At 52.6% G+C, this 24,644-nt stretch overlaps 1 protein-coding gene across 1 annotated transcript in view; it reads right to left on the bottom strand.

Moving 5' to 3' along the window:
• Positions 1-22,326, bottom strand: part of LOC308180055 (uncharacterized protein) — a 37,658-nt gene extending 15,332 nt beyond the window's left edge. Inside the window, exons 1-6 of the mRNA XM_080561101.1 lie at positions 21,815-22,326; positions 21,493-21,666; positions 19,868-19,926; positions 19,758-19,787; positions 18,438-18,484; positions 13,696-13,820 (exon numbers count right to left, since the gene is read on the bottom strand). Of these exons, the coding sequence (XP_080417227.1) occupies positions 13,696-13,820; positions 18,438-18,484; positions 19,758-19,787; positions 19,868-19,926; positions 21,493-21,666; positions 21,815-21,878 (499 nt within the window). The 5' untranslated portion in view covers positions 21,879-22,326. The remainder of the gene's footprint in view (positions 1-13,695; positions 13,821-18,437; positions 18,485-19,757; positions 19,788-19,867; positions 19,927-21,492; positions 21,667-21,814) is intronic.
• Between the last annotated feature and the right edge of the window lie 2,318 nt (positions 22,327-24,644).

Here is a 24,644-nt window from a genome sequence, read left to right as displayed (position 1 = left end):
GGTCAGTTGCTCCTTTTAACCGTGTCTGACAGGATTTAACAAAATCAACTTCTTCAAATGTTAATTCGCCTCTGCCCGAGTCCATAGCTTCTCCCCCATGCCTTAGCCTTGCCCTGGGATGAGGAGGACATCTCCCTGGCTTCTGAGCTCATATCTCAGGCTAAGTCTGGTCCAGATGGAGCGTTCCCAAGTCCATCAGCCAAGCTTCCCACCAGCACAAGGTGCAACGAGAGCAAACTTTCCATGATGGTGCCAAGTAAAACCGGGAAAAGAAGATGGACCCCCAGCTCTGCCCTGACCCGATTTGAGACCTCCAGGGTTTCAAGTAAATGGATCAGCCGCTGCTGTCCCCGCAGTCCTCCTCCGTGCCCACCCTGCCTCACCTCCGGCACAGCCCCGCCGGGGGCTCGGCCCCAGGGACGGCGGCAGCAGTCCACAAGAAAGCAGCAGGGGTGAGAAGGGAGCCGAGCCAAGGCGCCTGGCCCGCCTCCAGAAAGGTATTTAGGTACCTAACAAAAATGAGATGCTTGAGTGGATATGGCGAGAAGCGGGCAGGGAAGAGAAAGCAAACCCGCCAGCGAGAGAGGCCGTGTTGAGGGAAGAAAGCCGTGGAGCAGCCCACGGAGCTCTGTTGCTTTCCACCAGGAACCAACGCCACGCCGGCCTACGTGCGCTGGAGGCAAACAGAGCCACAGGACCTCGGCTGGCCCTGGGCAGGCCTCATCCTTCCCTGCACAGCGCCGTACCTGCGGCACCACTGCCAACAGCGAGCCCAGGGGCGGGGGGAGAAGCGCCCGCCCATGGAGCAAGGTGCTGCGCTCCCTTCCAAGCATTGCACACAGTCTCCAAGAGGCCGGCCAGGAAAGCAGCAGCGGCCTGGCGCTGGCAGGGCCGTGGCGATGGCTCGGGTGAGCGGCCGGCTCCTGCCCCCGGCACGCCGGGAATCCCAACCCGGCTCTGCCTCCCCAACGTCACGGCCCAGGCTCGGCACCAGCAGACGCGGCTCCGGCGCCGGGAGACGAGGCCGGCTCCTCCCAGCTCAGCTGGAGCCTCCAAAATCGGAACCTCTGCTGTCAGCTGCCTTTTATAGGGCTATAAAACCACAAGTTCATGTACAGACGTTGGCCGGCATCAGCCTCGGCCACCTTCAGCATCGCTTCTCGACATCTCGCACGCGCGCGGCCTCCGTCCCCAGAGCCTCCTTCCCTCGCGCCCAGCCACCGGCAGCCCCGCAGACGGACAAGAGGACACGGAAAGACGGCCATACAGCTACGCCAGCCCCAGCCAAGTGGAAAAGGTACAAGCGAGGCAGTGAAGCATGCCATCTTCAGGCCCCCTGCGTCCTCACGGTGCTTGGTGGCCCTTCCCTGCCCCGCCAGCACCGGGCCGCAGCCCCCGGCCCCTCGCGGCATTTCGGTGGCCGTGCCTGACGCTGTCATCGGGCGCAGGGAATAACGCGTCCGCTTGTAATGCTGGGCCCTGCGACAAGAATAACATGAAATAACACTGCACCCACCCACTGAGAACACCAAGTGTGTCACACTCCCCTGTGTCATGGGTTTAAAAATAGCCCCACCGGCGGCCTTTCCCCCCGCCCCTTTTCTTTTTCTTTTTCCATTTATTTATGGTTTTTTGGACACCCAACTCGGCCAGGTGGAAAAAGTTTGCAGCAGCGCCGAGGCAGAGGACGGTGACGGGTATCTTGTTTTACGCTAAATGGGATGAAAGGGAAAAGAAAAAAAAAAAAAAAAAGGTTTGCAATTACATGTTCTTTGTGGAGAGGTGTGGCCACTGGCACAGGGAGAGGTTTCAGCCCAAACCGCACAGACAGATGCTCAGGGAGGTGGCTTTCGTGGCCGGTGCAAATACACAAACAGGGGCAGCCTGCAGCTGAGATTTTACGGGAGCGAAGGGATTAGAAGCTAATTGAAAGGCTGAGGAAGAATTTCGTCCTCCTGAGGGCTTCCGCTTTGCGTGAGCCGTTTTGCCCAAAGCTGCACGAGAACCTGGCAGCAGCGGCAGGAGGAGGCAGGTCCCCGTGGCACGGCTCAGGTCCCTGTCCCACTGCCAGCGGGTCCCCAGCAGGGGCACAAAGCCAGCAGCACACCACGGTCCGTACCACGCATCAAGACTTCTCCCAGCCCTTTCACGGGTTGCAATTCCTGCGCGCGTACCCCCAGATAAACGCCGAGGTTATCGTTAAATCACCGGTACTCGTGGTAAGCTTTCAACACGAGGCGTCCACAAACGGAGGCATCTGGGAGCAAGGTGTGGCTGGAGAGCAGCCAAAAGCAAACGAGTCAAATAAGGGGGCACATCACAGGTGTGAGGGGAATTTTGCCGGCGGAGAATCAGGGTTTCAAAGCAAGGCTGAAGGAATCAGCAGGTTGGGAAAAACACGGAAATGCAGGAGAAAGAAAAAAAAAATCCAAAATAAAAGCTAAATCTACGTTACCTTAATTGACCTGCCAGCTTCACCAAAATTGCTTTAAATTGAACTGAGGACAGCTGCCCTTTTAATGGGTACATCTTCGTGCTGAAGGCGAGAGGAGTGTGAGCAGCAAGCGAGGCAGCTGTGCACAGCTGGGGGGGGCATTTGCACCCAGCAGAGCTGCAGCACCAGAGGGTTTACGTGGAACTTGGGCAGAAATGCACAAGGTCTGTGCTCATCTGCAAAAGCCCGCTCCGAATCAAGTGAGAAAAGCACGTTCCCTTTCCAACAGCCCCTGCAAACACCTGTCCAGCCATCGGATGCTTCCAGCTTTAACTTCCAAATGCCTCCATTTCAGAGCTCTTCCTCTGAACTGAACCTTTCTCCTGGTACTTCCTGTGCCTAAAAACACACTTTCTATCAATGGCGGAAATAGTCCCAGCTTAAAATATTACATCAGGTTAGGTTTTGTAGATTTTTTTTTTATTAGATAAAAGCACAACCACGTGACACCCATCTAAAAGTACTTTTAATTTTTGAAGAAAACATTTGGCAGATGCAAAGCCTGGAGGGCAGAGAGCTGTGGCTGAAGCCCAGCCCCACCAGAAAAGTTACATTCACAAATTTAACAACTCTGTTCTGCCCAACAAGGTGGAAAACTGTCAAGAGCCGGACAGCGAGGTTTCCATCATCTTTTCAGCCTTAATTTAATCGTGCAGAAAAAAGGCTTTTGAGCTATTTCTGACTCTTTTTCCAGGATGGGAAAAGGATAAAAACAATGCCATGGGAAGAAGCCCTGAGCTTAAAATCTCTCCCCTTAATTTTTTTTCCCTTCTTGCTTTCTTCCACAATAGCAGGCTGAGACATCAAATCAAATTGCTGGCCTAACGCTCAGCTGCTGCAGGGTAGGAAAAAAGCAATCGAGTGGTGCCTACAATTGCCATGTTGTGGCTTTCGGAAGGCTCAGCTGCTGAGCTAATTTGGTGCAGCTTCCTGTTTTTCTATGGCTAGGTAGAAGGAGAGAGAGGAGATGCAGCAACTCCGAGCTGCTCCAGCAACAAGCTTACAGCTCTTGTGATTCCGAGCTGAAAAATCCCAGCGCAGGGTGCTCAGAGCCCATCGGTGATACCAAGCGCAGGCACTTTGTCAGCTGCAAGGGAAGGGTCTGCCAGCTGCCTCTCCCAAACGAAGGGCAGAGGGCCGGACTGGTTTGGTTTTGTAGCAGGGACCTGGGCTGGTCGGCAGCTGGGAGCTTGCACAAGCCTCTCCCCCAGCTCCGAGCGGTCTTTGCTGGTGGCCCTCGGGTGGAGAAATCCCCGAGCCTGCAATGCTTAAGGCTGGTGTAGGAGCAACAGCTTCATCGCTATTCTGCAAGTACAATGACAATATACCTTATCCGACTCCACAAAGTCTCTGCAAAACACACACTAAGCCAAGAGTGCATGCATATGCACGGATGTATAAGTACTGCATGTGTATATATATACACACACAGTACATACATATTCTTAATATATGTATATATCTGACACTTTACATGGATTGTACAGAAAGCAATTTCCTATTTTAAGGAGCCTGATCTCCTAATCTAACAGACCAGCAGTAACACTTGGCACCATGCTGAGCCACAGAGCCGTGCTCAGCTCCTCCGACGGGCACTGCAGGCGCAGGGATTGCAATTCCCAAGCCCATGTTAAGCAGGGGCTGCTCGTAGCTGGCCCAAGGTCTCCAAAGCAAGGAAATGCTGCTTATAAAGGTGCTTCTTCCGGGGAGCCTGCTCAAATCTCTGCCCACCTCCCTTCACCCAGCACATCCGTGCAAATAAATATGAGGCACTTCAAGCAGCAGCCGTCCCTCCCGCATGGGGCACGCTCTCATGCCTAATCAGTAACACAAGGAGGCTGCGCATGTTACAGCCCCTTGTTTGAACATCTGCTGTCCCTAATAGGAACACCAAAGTGCAGCACACGACAATTCCTGACATGGATTGTGATAGATGGATGCTCAAAATGCATTTCGTAATCTGCAGCAGGGAAGGGGTTCACTGCTGCCAGTCGGTCCCATCACTAGCACAACATCTACCGTCTCCGATTAAGTGACGCTGTGGCCAGGGACTTCAAAAAGGACGGGATTATTGTTTAATTGGATTTCTGGTCTCAATTAGGGCAGAGGGAAACCAAATGCAAAGCTGACATGGAAAGCTGCAGACATCTGTAACAACAAGTGGCAAATTTACAACGCCCCCGCCTTGGAGCAAGCAACCAGGACGCGGACCTTTGTCTCGAGGTGCCCGGAGACTGCCCCCTGCTCCCAGATGAGCCCAGAGATACTTCAGCAAGGAGCAAATATAAGGAAATGTTTTCTCCCTTCCCTGCAGCACCGCGGCACTGGGATGGTACCAGGAGGAGCGGGTTCAGCAGGTGATCTCCGACCCCTCCCTGCCTCCAGAAACAGGCTTGGATGCAAGAGCCAGGCTGGATTGAAGGGGGCAGCACCCCGCAGCTCGCTGGAGAAGCCTCGGGAAACTCAAATTGGTTTCACCCTGAAATCAAACAGAGATTAGGGCCGAACAAGCAGCTAAAGCAAAGTCATGGCCGGGGCCACACGTTGCAGCTCAGATGCCGTGTGAGGCTAATTGCTGCAGCCCAAAGGTTGGAACGGCTGCGCAAGCGTTTCCACGTGGCACTGGAGAACCAGCCCTGGAAGAACCAGAAGATGAAAGAATCGGCACAGAGGCACCAACAGCTGATGGCCCACGGGAGAGGCAAAGCCCCTGCAACCCGCGCAGCTGCTGGCATGGCCAAACACCACACGTTAAAGGGCGAAGGCCGGGCTCCTGCTCCTTTCTCGTGCTGGCTCCGTGCTGCAGCTCTCCTCTGTTGGCTGCCATTCAGGCTCATTCAGGCCTCCAGAGCGCATTGTTTAACCATATCTTGCCAACTGATATAAACTTTGGGTTTACATGTGTTTGCATGGGGCATACGTACCGATAGGGATAAATTCTGGTTTTTTTATGGAGTAACCACAGCGATTCCACGTAACTCCACTCCCACCCCAGAATCACAGAATCACAGGGCTCCCCATCCCAGGCAGGGACCAGAAATGATCTTAACATCCAGCAAACTCCTCCATCACACCGCGCACTGTGCTGATACATTGGAAAAAAAAGAAAATGAATGCTGCTTTTTTTTTTTCCCCCAAAAAATAAAAGGCCAGTTTCTCGCAGAGCCGCTCACCAGCATCCTCGGAGCAGCCAGGCCGTGGCACCGAGGGCAGCAGCTGCGCTCCCGCGGGCTGCGGCTGGGGCGCGCGGGCTCAGCGCCGCTGCAGGGAGCCCGGCCGCGGCACGCCGCGCAACCGCCTCTTATTTATGACACAGGTTATAATGGTCGGCTGCAGCCACGGAGGAACTCCCAGCAATTTCCACCCTCAGCAGACACAGGTTTTCAGCGCCGGCTATTTTTGCTTCCCACAAGTATTTTCATTTAGCTGGTTTAAAATCAGGGCTATAAACGGAGGAGGTTGGATCCCGAGTGGGTGCGAGCAGCTCTCGCTCCGTCGAAGTCCAAAGGAGATGCTGCCGTTCTCACCCACACAGCATGGGATTACTGCTTGGCCCCTTTCCAGAGGGGCTTCCAAGCTGGTTTTTCCTTTCTGCTGAGCAATCTGGAATTTCACTTTCCTCCACTGTGCATTTTCCTCGGTAGATGGAGGGGAAGAGGGTTCAGCACAATGTTTTTAATGCTGCTGCTCAAAAAGCCCTGGAAGGAAGCCTGGTTTTAGAATGCATCAGCAGTAGGACTGAGAAGTGAAGGCCCAGTGCTCACCAGCAATCCATCCTACAACAAGGCAAAAATTCAAATGAAATCTCACGGAGATGGCACAAACACAGTAAAAAGAACAAATGCTTAGGGGGAAAAAAATAAAAAAGCACAACAAACCTCAAGGACTGCAAGCACAGTGGTTACAGAAAATGGATGCAAGCATAAGTGTGTGATTCAGAGTCTTGTCTGAGTGTCAGAGGTTCAATACTATTGCCTCCAATTTAAATCATTTTTAAAAGAAGTGCAAAAGAAAGGTGATGAAAGGGCCCTAACGTTGTTCCCTGCTCTGAAAAACACAGCCCACTTGTGCACTGTGGTAAAGTTTTGCATTTTGGCTAGACATCGCGTGCAGGGCTGTGCTGAAGCCTTTGCTTATTTTTAAAAGTTGAAGTCACTGGTGATCCACGGAGGGAGAAAATGCTTTTTCCTTTGAGGAAGATGCCGTGGGAGCAACATCTTCCGGAGGGAGGGAGCACAGCTGCTCCCAGGGGACCTGGGGGGCTGCCCCATGCATCCAGGTGCAATAAAGCACAGGCAAAGAGCAGAGCTCGGAGCTCCACCTTCTCCTGCTTTGTGGCTGAGGCCTGCATAACTGCACTCCTCTCCTGCTTTGGAGCAGTGCTTGAGGCTGCTGTTCACAAGGGGACATCACAAGCTGGGGCTTTTCCCCACCAGCATGGCACGGAGGGGTGGCAGAGCCGTGGCACCCACGTGCAAGGGCGGGCACGCGGGCAGCCCCACCAGGCACACACCACAGCCCCCCGAACCCAGGAGAAATCACCCAGCACCAAGCCATCCCCATCCCCGAGGGCACAGGGGTGGCAGATCGACAGACCCCGATCCTCACCTCCAGAGGCACAGGGCAGCAGGTTTGGATATACCCGGCCTGGCTGCCGGCCTCGCCCGGGATTCCTGGTCGGGAAGGCTGAACCCTGCGCCTTCTCCAAGATAAATACGCTGGGCTTTAGGCAGTTTACTCTATGGAGGCCCTTTGCTGCGGCCCGTCTGCTCTGATCAGACGCTGGAAGTGCCGCGGCACCGTGCACCAGCCCGCGGCGAGCAAGCCCCAAACTCCTCCTTGAAAGTGTGGCCCTCCGCAGCCTTGGTCTGCACAGAGACCCCCGGCAAAGCCCGGGGGAAGCCACCAGTCCCCGCAGGGAGATGATGGAGAGCAGCACGCTGCAGGATCTGGCCCATTGCAGTGCCATCCCTGTGGTGAGCCCAGGCTCCGTCCCGCAGGAGCTGAGCTGTCGACGTCCTGCACCCAGCCCCGGCCCCTTGCTGGGGTCCTCAGTGGAGCCAGCATGGCGCAGAAACCCATCGCTCTCCGAAGGGGACAGAAAAGCCAAGGACAGGCATCCAGGGACAGCATCCCTGGACTGGGAAACAGCCGCTGTGCTGATGGAAACAGTCTTGAACTCACTTTTTTTCTTTTTAAAGTCCTTTTTTTTCTGTATTCTTTGGGCACCCAGACCTTTCAGGCACTGAGCTGGGCTTGATAACCTCACCTGGCAATGGACCGTTTCTGTCCTTGCACTGAAGCTTGGATTTAAGCTTAGCGTGAGCTACCATTATCATCCATCTCCTTTGTAATGCAGGCCAGAGACTTTCACAGCTGTATCAAAACAATAACTCCTGGTTAAGCCTGCCAAAAATCTTCTCCGTGGATGTTCCCTCTGTATTTTAAAGAAGGATGGAAATGCACAACGAACACCCTTTCATTACAGCAACCTTGTGGGTTTGGGGTGTCCACGGACGTGTGTATGTGTTTGTACCAAAAGATAAGCTGAATAATTGTATGATTTCTTTTTTTTTTCCTCCCCCTCTGCTTATGCAGTGAGTTACTAATATCCTGATTGGAACCAGATTTGCATGAATTAGAAGTCGAAATTGGAGCAGCAACTGCTGTGCAGAGGATATAAAGGGAATAAAATGAATGGGGTATTAACCTTCAACCACTGAATATTAATCAGTGTTTCACAAAAAAGAAAATACAGAGGCTGCCACACTAAATATTTTTAGCATTTATTGACGGGCTTGATTTCCTCTCTCTTTTAGACCTTTTGCTTCCAATCATGGACCATAAAAAATTGCATAGGGGATGGGGGAGTAGAGGGAGGGAAGGAGTGAATTAAAAAAAAAATCATCCATTTTCTCAAATGCTGGATGGTATTTGTGAGTTATGCAACACAGAAAACCATCTCGCAAACAGAGTACCTTAGCCCACAACTGATCTGTTCAACAGCTCGTTTCTCCAAGTCCCAAACCAAACAGAAATCTACCCAGAAGTACAGCGAAGCCTTCGGAAATGAACGCACGATAAAGAAATAAACTTCTTAAAAACTAAACTTCCCATGTGCTGAAGAGTAAAATGCAGCTGAAAATCAGCCCAACAAAAGAACCAGCTCATTAAACAAAGCCTTTTTTTTGCCCAGTATGCTCCAGTGCAGTTCATAAAATACCACTATGGAAAAGAAAATCACAAAATCTTACCAAAACACCCCTTGAAACAGTGAAATCTCCGTAGCGCTGGAAATATTTTGGCCTGAGAGCAGCATCCAGGGCTCGGCGGGGATGCTGCATCGCCCGGCTTTTGCTGGACCACTTCACCCGCTCCCAGGAGAGTGGCTGAGTCGGGCAGCGTGCTGCTGCTCGCAGCGGGGGCCACGAATTTCTGCCAGCCGGAGGTGCTGGGACTCGTGGCAAACACCTCGAGCACGTGTCGGCGTGCCAGTGGTGCTGGGTGGCGGTGGAGTGGGCAGATGGGTGCCACGGGTGGGTGGAGGCAGCTGCCGGGACCGAGGATGGGACCCGGGGCTTCTTTGGGGTTGGCAAACGCAGCCCAGTGCAACCTCCCCAGAGCGAAACACCGAAATCAAATCCTATGGTAGTGAATGAACCATGTCGTGTCACCACCAACGTCTAAAACAACAACAACAACAACAACAAAGGAAATCTAGAGAGACTTTTCTTTTGCAATTTCTCCCCTGCAAAACTTGGCATGGGAGGACTTTGAAGCCAGCTGTCCCTTGAAACCTCTTTTCACCAGAGACAATTCCCTCTCTGCCAAACACTGCCGCCCTTCTCCTCGGTGCACCTTTGCAAAGCAGAATTCATTTGTTTTCATTAACTTCTTATCAAGTTACCTGGGTTTGTTTCAATGCTCAGAACGTATTATAAAGAGAAAGGGAGAGAGAAAGGGAGAAAAAACAGCGGTAGGTTTTCAGGAAATAGCAAGTTCTTTTTCACTGAGATAGAAATCATTTGGCAAGCCGCAGTGAAATACTTCTGGGTTCCAGAAGAAAGCAAGGAGGGCAAAAAGCAGGCGAGCAAAGGGAAGATGCTAATGAACCGCCGAGGAGAAAAAAAAATAAAGTTTAAAAGAAAACAAAAAAAAGAAATATCAAACTCAATATTAAACATACATCCGCATCCAGCTGGTCTGGGGGGAGCCTGCAGTGTGTCTCTAGGTCACCAGGCAGGAGCTCAGGCTGCTGTCCTGGGAAATGGCTAAGGATAGGTGGCGTTCCAGGCCCAGAAATAACTGCCATTTCGAATCTTTTTGCCAAAAACCCCTAAGCACCAGACCAGTGAAATGTTTAGGGGCATGCTCCAATCCTGCCTCGGGAAGGCTGAGCCCAGCAGGTATGGGGGTCACTGCAGAGATGCCTCGCTTTAAGCCTGCATTTCGGTGCTTTCTTCTTAAACGGCAAAGACTCCGCTGAAGTTGCGCTGACCTCCTTCAGCTGGTGCTCTAAAATCTTGTCTCAGGAAGCCCCTAAAGTACCAAAACCCACTGGGTCGGCTTGCGTTTCTGTCCTCCTGCAGCTGAGCAGCAGACCAACGCAACGAAGCCCCAGCCCCAGCCCAGAGGGGATCAGCTCCCTGCAGTCCAGCTGTGCAGTGGGAGAACACCAAAGCGCTCGACCCAGGAGAGGGCCAGGACAGCCCCGCGCCTCCTCGGCCACCTCCCAGCAGTCGGAGCGGAGTGACGTGGAGCAGCCTTGCACACGCACGTGCACCTTGACTGATGTGCATTTTCCAGCTGTGAGCAAAGCCAAGCAGCAGAGCTGAGCTATCCCATGTTCTCGGGCCTTTAGTGCTCACACGGCTTCTTTCCTGGGGAGGAAAGAGGTGGCTTTTTTTTTTTTTTTTGCCTTTTTTTCTTTTTTCTTTCTTTGCGTTTTCTCAGAAACAAGGCTGCGTTCTAATTAGTTTGCATTTACAGGCTGCGTAATGGAAACGCGATCCCTACCCTAACCTTTATCATCTGTTTCTTATCTTCAGGGCCGCGCAGACCCCTTAACTCTTAGCGCACGGGGATGCATTTGGAGCCCCTCTGCTCCGAGGAGAGCAGCAGGGAGATGGGAGGGAGGCCGAGGTGCTCTCCCATGTGCAGGCAGGGGACCAGCCCCAACCCACCCACATACGATGGGGGGGACTAGGGACATCCTCTCACCCCCAGTTCTGCTGCCACACCATCCCTGGGAGGTATATGGGAAGATGCTGCATTCACACGGGCTGCGCAATTGCACCACCAAAGGTACATCAGCACCTCGTGCTCGTCTTCTCTCCACATCTCTCTGCACGGACCATCGGCAGTGCCTGCCCCAGGGGATGCTTCTGGGTGGTGGCGCGGTGAGCAGAAGGCGGCTGACACCATCTATCAGACATGCTTTGCATTAACCTCTGCTCTGCCCGGACCTTTGCACCGGAGGCTCCAGCAGCGTCAGGAGCAGCGCACGGCCAGGCAGGAAAATCCAGCCCGAGGGAGCTGCAAAGGCACTCGCTCAACTCACGTTGCTACCTCTGGTCCTGCTGAAGCCAGCGGTAGCACTCCCACAGCAGTTTGCCAAGTGATGAGCGTTTCTGCAGAGCTAAAAGTTTAATCACTTGTTTATATCTTAAATAAGCCACGCGCCTGGAAAAAACATCCCTCGGCAGCAAGTGTCTATGGTTAGACGCTGGCCTGTCTGTGTATATAGCCCCTTCGAGCCGAACGTTAATTGCAGGTTGCTGTAAAAAAGTTTTTCCCCTTGCACATTTTAAATCTGTCAGCTTCTATTTCCGTCACCCGGTGCTAATGCTGAACGTCATGGGGACTCCCCGGGCGCAGAGCGGGGCTCATCCCGAGCTGCTCCTCTGCACCGGGAGGGGAGGAAGGAGGAACCTCCTTTGAAGTCCTCCTGGTGCTTCATTCCTGAGCCCTTCCCATCCCAGAGGAGACGGAGCAACCGTCCCTGTCTCGGGGCCAGGAGGATGGGCTGCCCACCCCGCCCAGCGGTGGGACCCAATTCTTCTAGCTCTACACCAGAAAACAGCGTTGGGTTTAAGTGTTTGGGAAGACAACCTGCTTCAGCCTGACAAATACTCTGTCTTTTTTGTCTTCTGGGAGGGATCTCAGGACCTTTTTCAGCTCAAAGTTCAGGGAGTTTCATCAGGATTCAGCAATTACCGCAGTGAGACAAACGAAAGCCCTGTTTGTTGGCATATGTGAATCTCCATGCTGAGTCTTGCTTTGATAATAGAAGAATGCCAGCTGGATCTTTTATTTTAATTTTTTTTTTTACTGTTTCTCTTTCTTTTTTTTTTTTAAGCAGTCTGTGTTGCTTTTTAACCGTCATCCTGTGCACGTGGTTCAGCTTTTTGCAAAAAACAAAACAAAACAAAAAAAATCCCTAGGTGTGAGAAGATTAAAGATTTCAAGATCTGGACATTTTCAAATCAGAAACACATGTTTAAAATAAATCGGGCTGGCGGACAGCCACCACTTTTAAAAGCCAAAGCGCCGTGGCATTAAAAGGATCTCCCGAAAGCCTGAGGAGAGCAGGAGCGTCAGCACTTCCTCCACCCGGCCAGCACAGCCAGGACCAGGACAACTCCGCGGGGTTTTATCGCTTGTCATAGGACTTTGTGCTGCCTCCAACGCACATGAACGTCACGATCATTTGTTGACCGGCCCTAGTGCTTTTGGTGCGCACTCGCTCTGCCCATCCATCCCCAAAACTTCAGCCTGCTCAAGCTCCTGCGAGAGGAGCTCAAAGCCCAAACTCTTTCATTCGATGCCAAATCAGCTCCCACTGAGATCTGGGGGAATCGCAAGGACAAAAGCTACAGACTCTGAGCTGGAGCCAGAGCCTCGGCTGAATTCATCAGACAGAGGAGGCGGCAGCCCTGTAGAGGAAAAGGGAACGGCCAGAGCCGTGGCTCCCGTGGAAGAAGAACCTGCCCCTGCAGGGAGGTGAGGAAGAAGCTGAAGCTGAAGATGAAGACGAAGATGATGAGAGCGAGCCTCCCAGCGCAGCCTGAGAGCCGCAAACAGCCGGGAGCAGATGGCTACCAGCTGCCTCTTCCACCCCTTCCCAGCTCCTTTCTGCAGGCAATATCCAAGGTGGGCACCAGGGCAGGGACTAGCTCATCTCTGAGCATCACGGGCTTTCAAGATGCTGGCCATAAAACCATACATGCTAAGCAAGCAAGACCTCAAGTCTGTTCCTAGATTTAGGGCAAATATCCGGCATCAACACCCGCAGCAACTGCTGTATGGTGGTGGGGCCCCAAATTATCTCACATTTCGTTGGTGTGAGTGCTGAGCACAACCCAGCACAGCCGAGACGCCTGCCCAAGAGGGTCCAACAGGGCTGGGATGGAGCTGCAGGCTGCCAGAGCATCCGAAGTAACCAGGTTGCTTCCTACCCAACGAGTTCGATGCGTTTCCAACCAACAGGAGAACGTCCCAGAAGGAGCACCAAGCACTTTGCTCACCACCACCCAATTTTCTTACTCCTTGCTTTTTCCCAGTTATTAGCAGGAGAACCATCTAGAGCACGACTCTGAGTTTCAGGGGCCTAATAGGTGAGGAGGAAAAGCAAAAAAAAAAAAAAATGAACATAATTACCATGCCATGATGTTCAGAACGTGGTTTACATGGAATAATACTCTTCATCCTACAGTTGTTTACGGGGTCTTTAACTCTTCCTTTTTTACAGGGGGGTTTCTAAAATCTATATTATTAGGGGAAAAAGATTTGAGTGTATTAGGCAAAGTGCCAGTAGCCATGGTAACCTCGGATTTTTCCATCTTCATTACAAGTTCAAGTAAAACCTTCATATAAAATCTAAATGAAAGGGTACATTATAAGTCCATTTTGAAATGTTTGCCTGGAAGTAAAACTTTGGACTGCATCCTTTTTTCTCCTCTGAACATTCTGGTTCTATGCGGAACACATTTTTCAAGTCAGATTTTTGTTTTCTTTCAAATTTTATTCCGTTTGCTCATACAGGGTGGGTCGTCTAGTGGTTAGAGCAAGGCATCGAGGCAACTGGTTTCCAGTCTCAGTCTGTTCCTGATCGGTCAGGGAGTGTTCCCAATTTTATCCAGGTGATTTGGGCAAATCCCATCAGCTCTAAACATGCTTTTTTTTTTTTTCTTCTTCCTTACCAATATAACAATGATGATAATTACTGATGTTGCACAAGGATTCACTCAGCGTTGACCAAGGAGTCTCGCCCCAGAAGAGTAGCTCATCTCTCCCACTGCATTTTCTCCTGGGTCTTGAAAGCAGACTGAAAGGTTAAGGAGAGGTAGAGGTTAGTGGGTGGCATGAATTGTCTGGTTTCCTGGCAGAGGCTTGATTAGGAAATATGAAATTAGACTGTTCGGTGTAGATATCAGCACAATATTGTTCCAGGAGATACTCATCATACTTAGACAATACTTCGGTGCCACTTGAGCGGATTAATTCTTGCGCTGTGTCATCTTAAAGTGCTCTGGTTTCATCCAGTCATGGGAGGAGGCAAATTCTGTAGCTGCCTTTCATTTCTGGGCACTGTCTCACCTCAGGCCAGAAAGCCACAAACATTTTGAGGACTTCCTTCTCAAACAGTCCCCTCCGCTGCAGGCAGCCGAGCAGCACCTCTGAGACTCAACCAAAAGGAGACACCTCCACACCTCCAGCCTCTTCCTGGTCCATGCAAGGCAGCCTGCACCCGAGGCCCACATGCAGTGCCTGGTACTTTGGTTTTCCAAAACGGCACTTTTGTCCCCAAAAAAGGGCTGTATCATTTGCCCAGAGCAGCCCACAGCCCGTGCATTGTGTTGGGCATGGCAGCTGCTCACGGTGGGCTAGCTGTTGCCCCCAGGGCACGCACGGCCAGGGGGACCGGTGCATTTCCAGGGATGCTGGCACGGGTGCTGGTGGCCAAGGTGAGCAGGCAGCGTGCCACGTTGGGCACCACGAGCTGCCCGCAGCAGGCAGGGCAGAAGCCAACGAGAGCAGCCATCCATCCATCCCGCACCCCTCGCCGGGCAGGGATAGGGCACGAGCCAGCCCTTAATGCTTTTCATCCTTCCTAATGATGCTGGAAAACATTTTCCAGATCTGCCATTAGACTGAAAGGAGACCCAGCTCCTGTTGAATCTGATTTCCCTTCTGCTCCGTTACAGTCGAAACTACAACCTGCTGCCTCCTCGCAGCGCGCGCTTCGGGAAGGGGAGGAGGGGGGCTACAAACGGCATGGGGCTTTTTCTTTTTTTGATACATCCTTCCTTCCGCTCTTCGCAATCAATTAGTGGGCAAAGACTTCCGAAAAGCTCCTTCCTCCCTAACCTTTCGCAGCCTGTTGCGATAATGACTCTGGAGAGCTCGACCTGGGCCTTTGCGTGGGGTTCGTTACCGTCCCGGGGCAGCGGAAGGTGACCTTCATCGCTCCCTCGTCTTCCTTTCCTACCCCTGCAGCTCGGGCAGGGAGGGGCGGCCGCTGCCCCCCCCGGCAGATGGGGTTTGGTTCCAGCATCATTCCTGCAGCCCCGAGTCCGGGGGTGGCTGCGGGGATGACATAGACCCTGGGGGGCGCAGGGGGCTGCCCTCAAAAATAATGATTGCAATTATGCATGCCTCGAATCAAGACATCAAGAGATGGAGGGAAAAGGGGCTTTCTGGTTTTAATTTGCAATTTCTTGCTCCGTCTCTCGTAAGGCAAGCTGCTTTCCAGAAACCAAGCTCCAAGCTGCTGCAGCTTCCCCTCAAAACACCGCTCATAACTGAAGCGATTTGTTTTGCCAGCAGCGCTGGGTTTTTTCGGTCCCTCCGTGACACAGACACGCAGGTAGCACATACTCGCAGAAGTTTTCCCTGGCACCTGCAGCCACTTTCACAGCCCATCTGCCCAGGAACGGCGTCGTGGGCTTTTCAGGCAACACCTTGTACGAAAGCATCCCTGTTCTGCGAGGCTCCGTGGATGCGTCCTGGGGACAAGCACCTCCCGCTCGGCGTTTACACAAGGCTTTCCCCACGGCCCCGGCTGCTCTCCCCGAACCTGGCAGGGTTCTCTCCCGGCACATCACCACCACAACCTCCCTCGTCTGCTGCTGCTCGCTGCGGAGCCGGCTCCCGGCGCTGCCTTGGCTCGCGGTGCCGGCTCCCCGGAGCTGCGGTCCCCCCGTGCCACAGGTGACACTCGGGCGGTTTGCTGACTCGCACCGCTGTGCTGGGAGAGGAAACACCCCAGCTAACTTTTTTTCCTCCCCTGGGCAGCAGGACAGGCGAGCAAGGCACCTCCAACGCAGCGCTGCCGCACACGGACGCAGCTGAGCTGCAGAGCTGGGCGTGGGGGGCTGCAGCAAGCGCCCAAAAACAGCTGCTGAAGCCTGCGAGCTGGCCCTGGCACAGCGTTTCGGTTCTCAGGCAAGCCATTAAGCAAGCCATTAAATGCAACACTTCAAACATCTCATCCCCATATGGTCACAGCTGCAGTCATGCAGTTACTTCTTCGAGTGCAAAGTGATCCCCCAGGAAAAAAAAATAAAATAAAATAAAAACAGAGCATTTATTTAAAGTAACTGCCGAACTCAGGCAAGGCAGGAGATGTTTTTCTCAACCATCACCCGTACCAGGAGGACGTGAGCAGCAACCTGCGCTTCAGCTCCCCCAAGGCTCAGCATCGCCCCGTTTGCCCCACAGCACCCCGCAGTCGTTTGCTGAAGGCGCATAATGGAAACCATCACACCCAAACCCAGCTGAGAGCGACTGGAACCACTTTGAGGTGAGAAGCCTATTACTGGGTTATAAACCTCTCCCATCCTCCACAGGAGCCTTTCACAGGGCCAGCTAGAAAAATAATAACTCAAGCCCATGTGGTGAGAGGGAGAGAATACGGTGTCTCCAGGTAACAAATATTTGCTTCTTTCTCTATTGTTCTAGCCATAAAATGGATTTATTAAAAAATCCAGTCTGATTTCATTTGAATTAAATGTAGACGTGCCCCACTGAGCGCTGCTTAATATCTTTAAAGCCACAAAGTCACAGCTGACTGCACACAACACAGGAGGCTCAAATCTCGAAGGCAGAACATCCCAGCTCCGTCGGCATCGCATCGATTTACGCGGAGCAAAGGTTTGCAGAGCGGTGCCTACGTGCGGCTGAGCCACTGCCTCACAGGCAGCTCCACTTCCAAAAAATTCCCCAATTCCTCTCTACATCTCCTAAGCCTTCCCCCTTTGGGCCTGGAGGGGGATGCTCTCAGCGCTCTCATCTCCTCGTGGCTGGGGTCTGAGCAGCAGCCGTGCCTGGGAGGCGGCGCTGATCCCGGAGCACATTGCCGTCCCTCGGCAGGCTCCTGAAAACCTGTGAAATTTGCAGACTTCTGCATTTGGCTTCCCTGCTTGCTCTGCCCAAACTGGCTCCATCAGCCTCTCACCCCGCTCCAGCAACACGTGTTGGATGGGCAGCATTCCCATTCCTGGAATCACTGGGATTCAAAATACAAATTTTTAATCACAGGCAGTCATTAATAAACCCTTAATGAAGCCGTGCAGGGGCACGGCTTTGCCTGAGACACAGATAACAGCTGCTGCTTGCAGAACTCCTAAACCGAGGACAAAAAGCCCTTCAGTGCATGGATCTCTACTTTCAGGGCCTTTGCTTTCCTGCTTCCTCTCCTCGCCCTTGAAATCTCATCCCTGACCACTGGAAGCAGAAGAGAAAGTCAAGAGACAAGCAGAGGACATGGTTCCCACTGCTTTGCCCCCTCCCTCACCCAAAATCTAATAAAGATGATTAAATTACATGTCCTTTCCTCCCATTGAAATCACCGCACACTGCTCGAATATTAGAGCTCAGGAAATAAGGCACGACAACTTCCCTCGTGAAACTTAAGAAGGCAGAGCAGGGGTCTGGAGCGACAGGCCTGCGAGACCGGGCTGCTCTAATTAAGAAATCACCCCGCTGAGCAGAACCTAATCTAAATAAAATAGAAAAAGGAACTCGCTTCAAGCCGTCTCCTCGCGCTCGGCCCCCTCCCCGGCAGCCCACCTCCCCCCGTAAGGAAGCCATCCAAGGCACAGCGAGTTTTTCTCTTCTGCTGTTTCTTGGAGGGCGAGGGAGGCTCACACAGAGCCCTGTGTGTGCTTGGGGTGGCCAACTTCCAAAGGAAAAATACACCGGCCATCTACGGCAAAAGGCTGCTCTTTTTTTTTTTTTATTGGTGATTTTTTTTTTTCTTCTTCTTCTTTAAATGACACTTGGCCTGCTGTTTGCTAAGGAGGGGAAAAAAAACTGGTGATTACATTGTTGGCATGGCTGGTCAAAACTGGTTTGGGACAGAAAACTGGAGGTTAGATTACACATTCCCCCTCCCGAAAAAGTTTCTGCCTTTCGCGGAAAAATGTTGAAAATGTGAATCTGAATATTAAAAAAAAAAAACAAACAAAAAAAAAAAAACAACACTTTTTTATTATAAAATTTAAAACCAAAATATTTAAGCCAAAAATCTCAGCTGATCTGATCATTCACCATTTTTTCTCATAAGGTCCTTATGTTCCCTTTCAGACCGCATTCCCCACCTGGAACAAGTCCCCCTGAACCAAGATCCCCGCTCCCGTGCACAGCAGCATGGACGCAGCCCCACTGGCCCCACTGGGACCTCAGCCCCCCCAGCAGCTCCCGCTTGGCCGGGTCCCCTCCGGCCCCCTTCTCCTCTGCTCCCCACATTTCTCTCCCCATTCCCATTGGGAACAGGCAGCCCAGGATGTGCCGAGGCTGCTCCATCCATCAGCCGCTCACATTTGTGAATGCCACGGAGTTACCACGTGAATCACTATTTAGGAGCTCAGGCACAGGAAGATTTATAGCCATAAACAGAGGAGCACAGACATTCCCGTGTATGTTTTAAAAAAGCACTTACCTGCTTAGAAGGGAAAGTGCTGCTACTTGAAGGTTTCCTGGCCAGGCCTGGAAAGTAAATCAAACAAACACTATTTGCATTTATTCATAATTCCCAGCAGATTGTTGTTCTGGGCGCTTATGGCTGCAGTGGCGTTGATCTGACTCGTGTCAGCAGAGGACCACGCTGGCTGAAGACACGTCCTGAAGGCACCAGGAGTGGGACAAGACCGGGGCACCAGAACCAAACCCTTGACAGCATTAATTCAATGCTGTCAAGCATCACGGATGCACCTACACCCAGGGGCTGCCGTTGCCAGCACATCATTTTATCTCTGAAAGGGCCAGTGCCATGAAGCTAAGGGGAGCTCACCCAGGCACGTTCACCACGTACAAGACCACATCTACAGTACCACCACCAGTCTTCCCCCCTCAGAAGAAGACGTGGATGCTCTGGCTTGAGCCCACCAGAAGCCACCAAGCTGGTGGAGAGCTGAGGACAAGCCGAGAGGACGGGGTTTGATCAGCCTGAGAAAGGAAGGGGTCAAATCTTATTGCTGCCTTCAACCGCCTCATCTGAGGGTACGGAGAAGATAGGGGCAGGCTGCTCTTGGAGGGGACAGGACAAGAGGTGGTGGTCACACGTGGGGACACAAGACATTAGGAATAATTCTTGTCGCCATCGGGGTGGTCAAACACCGCAACGGGGACCTGGAGAGGTTGTGGGACCTCCGTCCTTGGAGACGTTCAGACCTCGACTGGACGTGCCCTGAGCAACCCGGAGCAGTTGGCTGTGTTTTTGGATGGGAGGCCAGCAGGGTGCTCCCCGGCTGCAGTCACCCTGTGGTTCTGCACCCCCCGCACACCCCCACGGTGCTCCCAAGCACCCTTCCAGCCTTGTGCTTGTCCCCGAGCCTCCCAAGTGCTGCAGCACGCTCCCAGATGCTCCCAGACAGGCTACTTTAACCATTTATTTTCTAACAATTAGGCTATTTTTCCATAATTTGGCTAAAGCATTAACACTCCCGTTTCAGTTTCTTTTATGACAGCCCCGGGCTGCTGCCGGTCAGGTCCCCCCTCGCCACCCAGCCCACAACGCAGCAACTCCCTCAGCCCCCTCACAGCACTGCCCAAACACGTAATTCGCCTGTTCTCTGGTGGAAAAAAGAGATAAATACAGTATAGATTGGAGTTATCTGCCAACGGAGAATGACCACAAACCAGCACGAGTCCTCGGGTCCACCCTGCGCCCACCCCAGACAGGGACCAACCTGCTTCAGCCCACGGTGCTGCAGGGGCGGAACGAGGCCGATTAAAGGGCAGCAGGGTCTCGGCCGGTTACCTCCAGGGTTTGTGCCCGTTCCTCATCTGTCTAGTTATAAAGGGGGAAAAACGGGGACTGCAGTTGAATCTGGTGGGTTTTCTCCCCTCCACGGCCAGGGTCTCTCTCACCTTCCGGAGGGCTTTGTACAAGTCGCACGACTCCTCGGACCCAGTAGCGTTGTGCCTCCCTGTAAAACAGAAAACGTCGTTTCAACTTTACTGAGCCTTGCGAGAATTAAACGCTGTGTGACCGCAAAGTATCAGGTGAGGGAAGACCACTGCTGTGCGGGGGGGGAAATACACTGCCAAGGGCTGCGCCCCGGCGCGGTCGCCCACCCTGCTCTCGCTTGCACCGACACAAGCGAAAGCTGCGCTGCTGCTCCGGGAGGACATCTCCATTGCTCCCGTTACAATTTCTCCTCCATGTGAGACGCTCCATAATCAGGATGCAGTGCGCTCAGGAAGCAGCACCAAACAGATAACAGATTCCTGCCCTGAAGAGCTTATGGCTTGAGTAGATTTTAAGCACGGGAGTGTGATGACAGACGATTTCTCAGCTTAGTGCTGCATGTGATATTTTAGCAGATATGGTGTCAGAGACGCCCTTTACATCTGTTTCTTTCTCTCTCTTTTTTTTTTTTAATAAAGCCAACAAGACACTTTCCCCAGCATCCACCAATGATAGACCCAAGGGAGATCGTTTTTTTTCCCCTACACCTCCAATTGATTCCTGTTCACTTCAGTGCTCAGCACAGTTCCCTGATACCCAGTGCAGTGTGACTCCCTGGGACACTCCAGCAACAGCAATTTCATTGCTCCTGTGTATGTGAATACGTCAAGGCTTACTGCACAGACCGTACTCTTACAGGCAAGCATGGGAGGGAGGATTCTTTATTACTTTTCTAAGCAGCATGTTCTCTTAACCACACCGTCCTGCAAATATCTGCAGAGATACTCCTCCATGCACAGACAGGGTTGTTTTTTTTTTCTTCTCTTTCCTCCAACTCTTCCTCCTCTCCCCCCTCTGCTTTTCCCTTTCTCTCCTTCTCCCTCTCTTCCCTTCTTCTCGTGCAGGAACAATCTGGCTCTGTCCACGCACATTCCTGCGGGTCCAAGGCTTGGGCTGCCTGCACTGGGCTCGCTCCATGCCCAAGGTCTGCGTTTGGCAGGGGCAGGAAAGTGAACCCAGTGCGCCCGGGGACTGCTGTGCCATCGACTTAATACCTGCACAGGGAAAACAAAGGCGCTTTAGAGAAGCGACTGCAGTGCCGTGCCCCTGCTCCCAGCCCGGAGGAACTCGGGAGATAACAAGGGCTGAAAGAAAAGGCACGAGCATAATTAAAGCTACCTGAGCAATTTCTGGAGGTATTACAGCTGCTGATAGCCCAGAGGATGAGAGTAGTCCTGGGATTATTAACATCCCCTGGCACAAAGGGACAAGCAGTTGGTTTGGTTTTTTTTTTAAGCTCTCCAAGTGTAATTATTTTGGAGAGGGAGGAAAAAGTCCCTCTTTGGAAGGGAAACTTGGGTGCAGCTGGGGCTGGGACAGGCCACCCCCTGCGATGGGCCGAGGCTCCCTGGGGACACAGCCAGCCCGGCCCCCTCCTCTGGAGCAGGATGGGGCCGTGGGCTCAGTGTGCACGGGAAGCATCCAGGCTCCCCTGGGCCAGCTCGGGAGCCCAAAGCCACCCGGCGTGGTGCTCAGCTGGGTAAGAGCACGGTTAATTCCCTCGTTGCTGCTGGCTTCTCCTTACCCGTGCCGTCAAGCATGGTGACGCAAGGCGGGCAGAGCGGGCTTGGAACAAAGCTAAACAGGTGCAGGAGATTAACGTCCTGGCCGATCCTTTTGTTCACGTGAAACAATTTCAGGCTCTCAGTAATGAAGTCCAGAATCGGGCTGTTCATCTCCCTGCGGCAGAAAGGAAACCCTAACGGCGTTCCCCGGATCAGGCCCGTTGATTGCCAAAGCCATCCCTGCCAGCACAGCCCTACCCGCAGCGGTGCCGTGGCTCGGGGCGTCTGCTCCAGGGCAGCCAGAAGTGCCACCAGCATCGTCCTGAGGGCTTAACTGCTCACCTACAGCACCCCTGCCAGCCCCCTGGGGAAAGTGCCCGTCCGTGGCCCAGCGTTTCTGGCCCATCGCATGTGCTCAGGAGAGCCAGAAACGTGCTGTGACCGACAGACCTCGGCTGCCACAGTTTCTTCCTTTTTCCCCCCTCAGTGCTCCCAGTAATCCACATCACTTCACGAGTCCCAGTTTTTCCATCTCACGGTGCAGAGCACGGAGGTGGGGACTGAGGAGGGAAGAGCCCAAAAGGGAGCAAGTGGGAAAGGCAGAGCCCAAAGCGCTGTGCGGGCAGGGGGCACAACGCCGGGCGACTGCCCGACCCCACCAGGCAGCGCCAGGAGCAGCGCGGGTGTGGAATTTTCCTCAGAAATCACAGAGATGTTTGCAACGAGTTTTTCACCCGGGTCTGTTGCTAGACAGAGCCAACTTCCATCCTATCCCAGTTGCATAATGTAATTAATAGTAATATAAGCTCTGCTGTTATGCAAGAAAATTGGGGGCACTTTCTGTTCCAGTTTCAGCTCACCACAATCACTGTTCGTGCATCAGCCTGAACGCTGCTTCCTCGCGCTGCACCCAGCGTAACCTCATTAAGCAAAAGCATAAAGTCTGTGTTATTTATTTATTCCACATGATAAAACCAGGATATTACTCACTGTGATAACACGGGTTAATTTTCAGTGAAGCCTCTCTTGGCAAACTTTTAATACAATGAATAACACACCTATCAGATCCGAGATAAACGGCTGTCATATCGTAACCTCATTTCAGCCTTTGGCCCAGTAACGCTACACTTCAAGGTGCCGTAATTATGTGCTGCTGCTTTTTTTCTTAATTGATACTCATAAAAAAAAAGAAGGAGGGGGGATAAAATTAAATTAGTTCAATGTTATTTCGCACGAGCTGGGAGCGGGTAGCTGAGCGTGCGACTCTCGGTGCCACTCAAGGACAAGCCTACCTGATCGATAAATGCCGTACGGCTTCTGCTGCTGGGAAAAAGGGCCAGAGGAGCAGCTCTGCCAGAGCCAGAGCCTGTGGCAGGGCATCAGACAGGCAGACTTGCTGGAACAGTGGGGGCAAACTCCACTTTCAGCTCTCCTCTCTGCTGCTCCTTGTGTTTGAGACTTGAGCAGTGGGGTGGGTGGGGTGGATCCTGGTCTTGAGCGGATCAGCTCCCAGCACAGAGCTGCCCCAGCCTGAGCGAGCAGGGAAACGGCCACGTGAGTCAAGGGCAACGGGGTTATTTTAAAATTAGAAGAGGATTTGAGTAAGCTATTCCATGAGCGTGTTCTGCAAGCCTACCTTTTTCTTTTTTCATGCCTAGAACAGCAGCGCCGTACAAACCTACGCAAGAGATGGCACGAAGCAGGCTATTAAAGCAGGGAAGCCTTCCCGAGGTGTCAGAGCCATGATAAGTCCTGTTTAAACTTTACCTAGAGCTGAACACCAAGTGTCAACACGAGGTGCTGCCCAAAGTCTCTGATCAGGCCAGGCAAACATCCAATCAGGAGGATAAATCAAAGCCCGGGCACATCCAGGTGAGGCGGCGCTGTTTAACTCCATAATTCCCATCGGAGCAGGGCTTTCCCAGCAGGTTACCCGCAGCCAGGTCGCTCCCCAGACATTTATTTATATAAGAAACCCGTCTGTGTGCATTATTTTTGTGTTTATTTTCCCCGGTAGGCACAGACACAAAGGCAGTGCCGGGCAGGGTACAGGCTGTCCCAGCAGCATCCGCGGGCGCTGCTGATATTGGACCTGGTGTTTGCTTTTCCTCCCGCCCCGGCTCCCTAACAGCAGCCCTGGGAAGCGGCTGTCAGCCAGCCCAGAAATGCAAACAGCAGGAGGGGAAGGCACGATCCCACCTCAGCCAGCGGGAACGGGGATGGAGGGGCTCACAAAGGGGGGCAGTGGGCTCCCTCCAGGTCACCTCCGCTAATTTGGGGATTATAATCCCCATGTGAAGGGGCATGGCGGGGAAGCACTCCTCCTTCGGGAACTCTTAGAAAAAAAATAAAAAAATCCCACCTTCTTCAGCCACCATCACATCCTACCGTCACCGACAAGACCAGACATCCACTGCCCAGGACGACACGACATTTTGGCTGACAATAAATGCAATCGGGAGCAGTTTTTGAGCTGACAGCATCCCACCGCAGCCCTCAGTCCCTGCTCTGGCACGTGCCCCTGTGTCAGCATCCATATCCATTCCGCTGTGAACACGTTCGGGGCTGGCAGTCTGTGTGCTGGGCTCACCGAGCTTCGGATCAGGCCTTTGAGTGATGTAAGTCATAATTAAAAACCCATGTCAATATTCTAAGAATTCTTTTTTCCCCAGATTGGGCAAAAGAAAGGTTAAAAAACACCATCTGTCATGGTGATTTTTTTCCCTATTTCTCTTTCCTTTCCCTCGTTAAAGGGAAGCGGGCAGGGGAGAATGTTCATTTGAAGCTTGCAACATGTTTTATTAATTGATGGCAAATAATCCTAAGATAAAGTGCACAATAAATTTCTTAATGAGAACATATGGTGGGGAAAATTGATAGGAGCGAGCCTTTGAAGATTTCCGTGCGAGCACAGTTACAAAAGGAGCAGGCAGAGCCTGGCGAAGAGGAGCCCGAGCGCTCCCCAAGCGGAGGCCAAGGCAAGGGGCAGGCAGGGCCAGGCAACGCCGCTCCTGCCGCCTGCGACCCCCAGCCCAGGGCCCGTATCTCGTCCCAAGGTGGATGTACTAGAGCATTTTGCCTTCACCCGGGGCTGGCCCGTGCCAGGCGCCCCCATGCCCCAGGTTTTGGGGATGCTCGTCCTTTTTATCAGCCGGGCAGGAGCAGCTGGACC

This window comes from Anser brachyrhynchus, assembly GCF_964034855.1.
Source record: "Anser brachyrhynchus genome assembly, chromosome: 18".
In the NCBI taxonomy this organism is placed as follows: domain Eukaryota; kingdom Metazoa; phylum Chordata; class Aves; order Anseriformes; family Anatidae; genus Anser; species Anser brachyrhynchus.
Note: the sequence above shows the minus strand (reverse complement) of the source record. Positions and strands in the feature narration are given on the sequence as shown.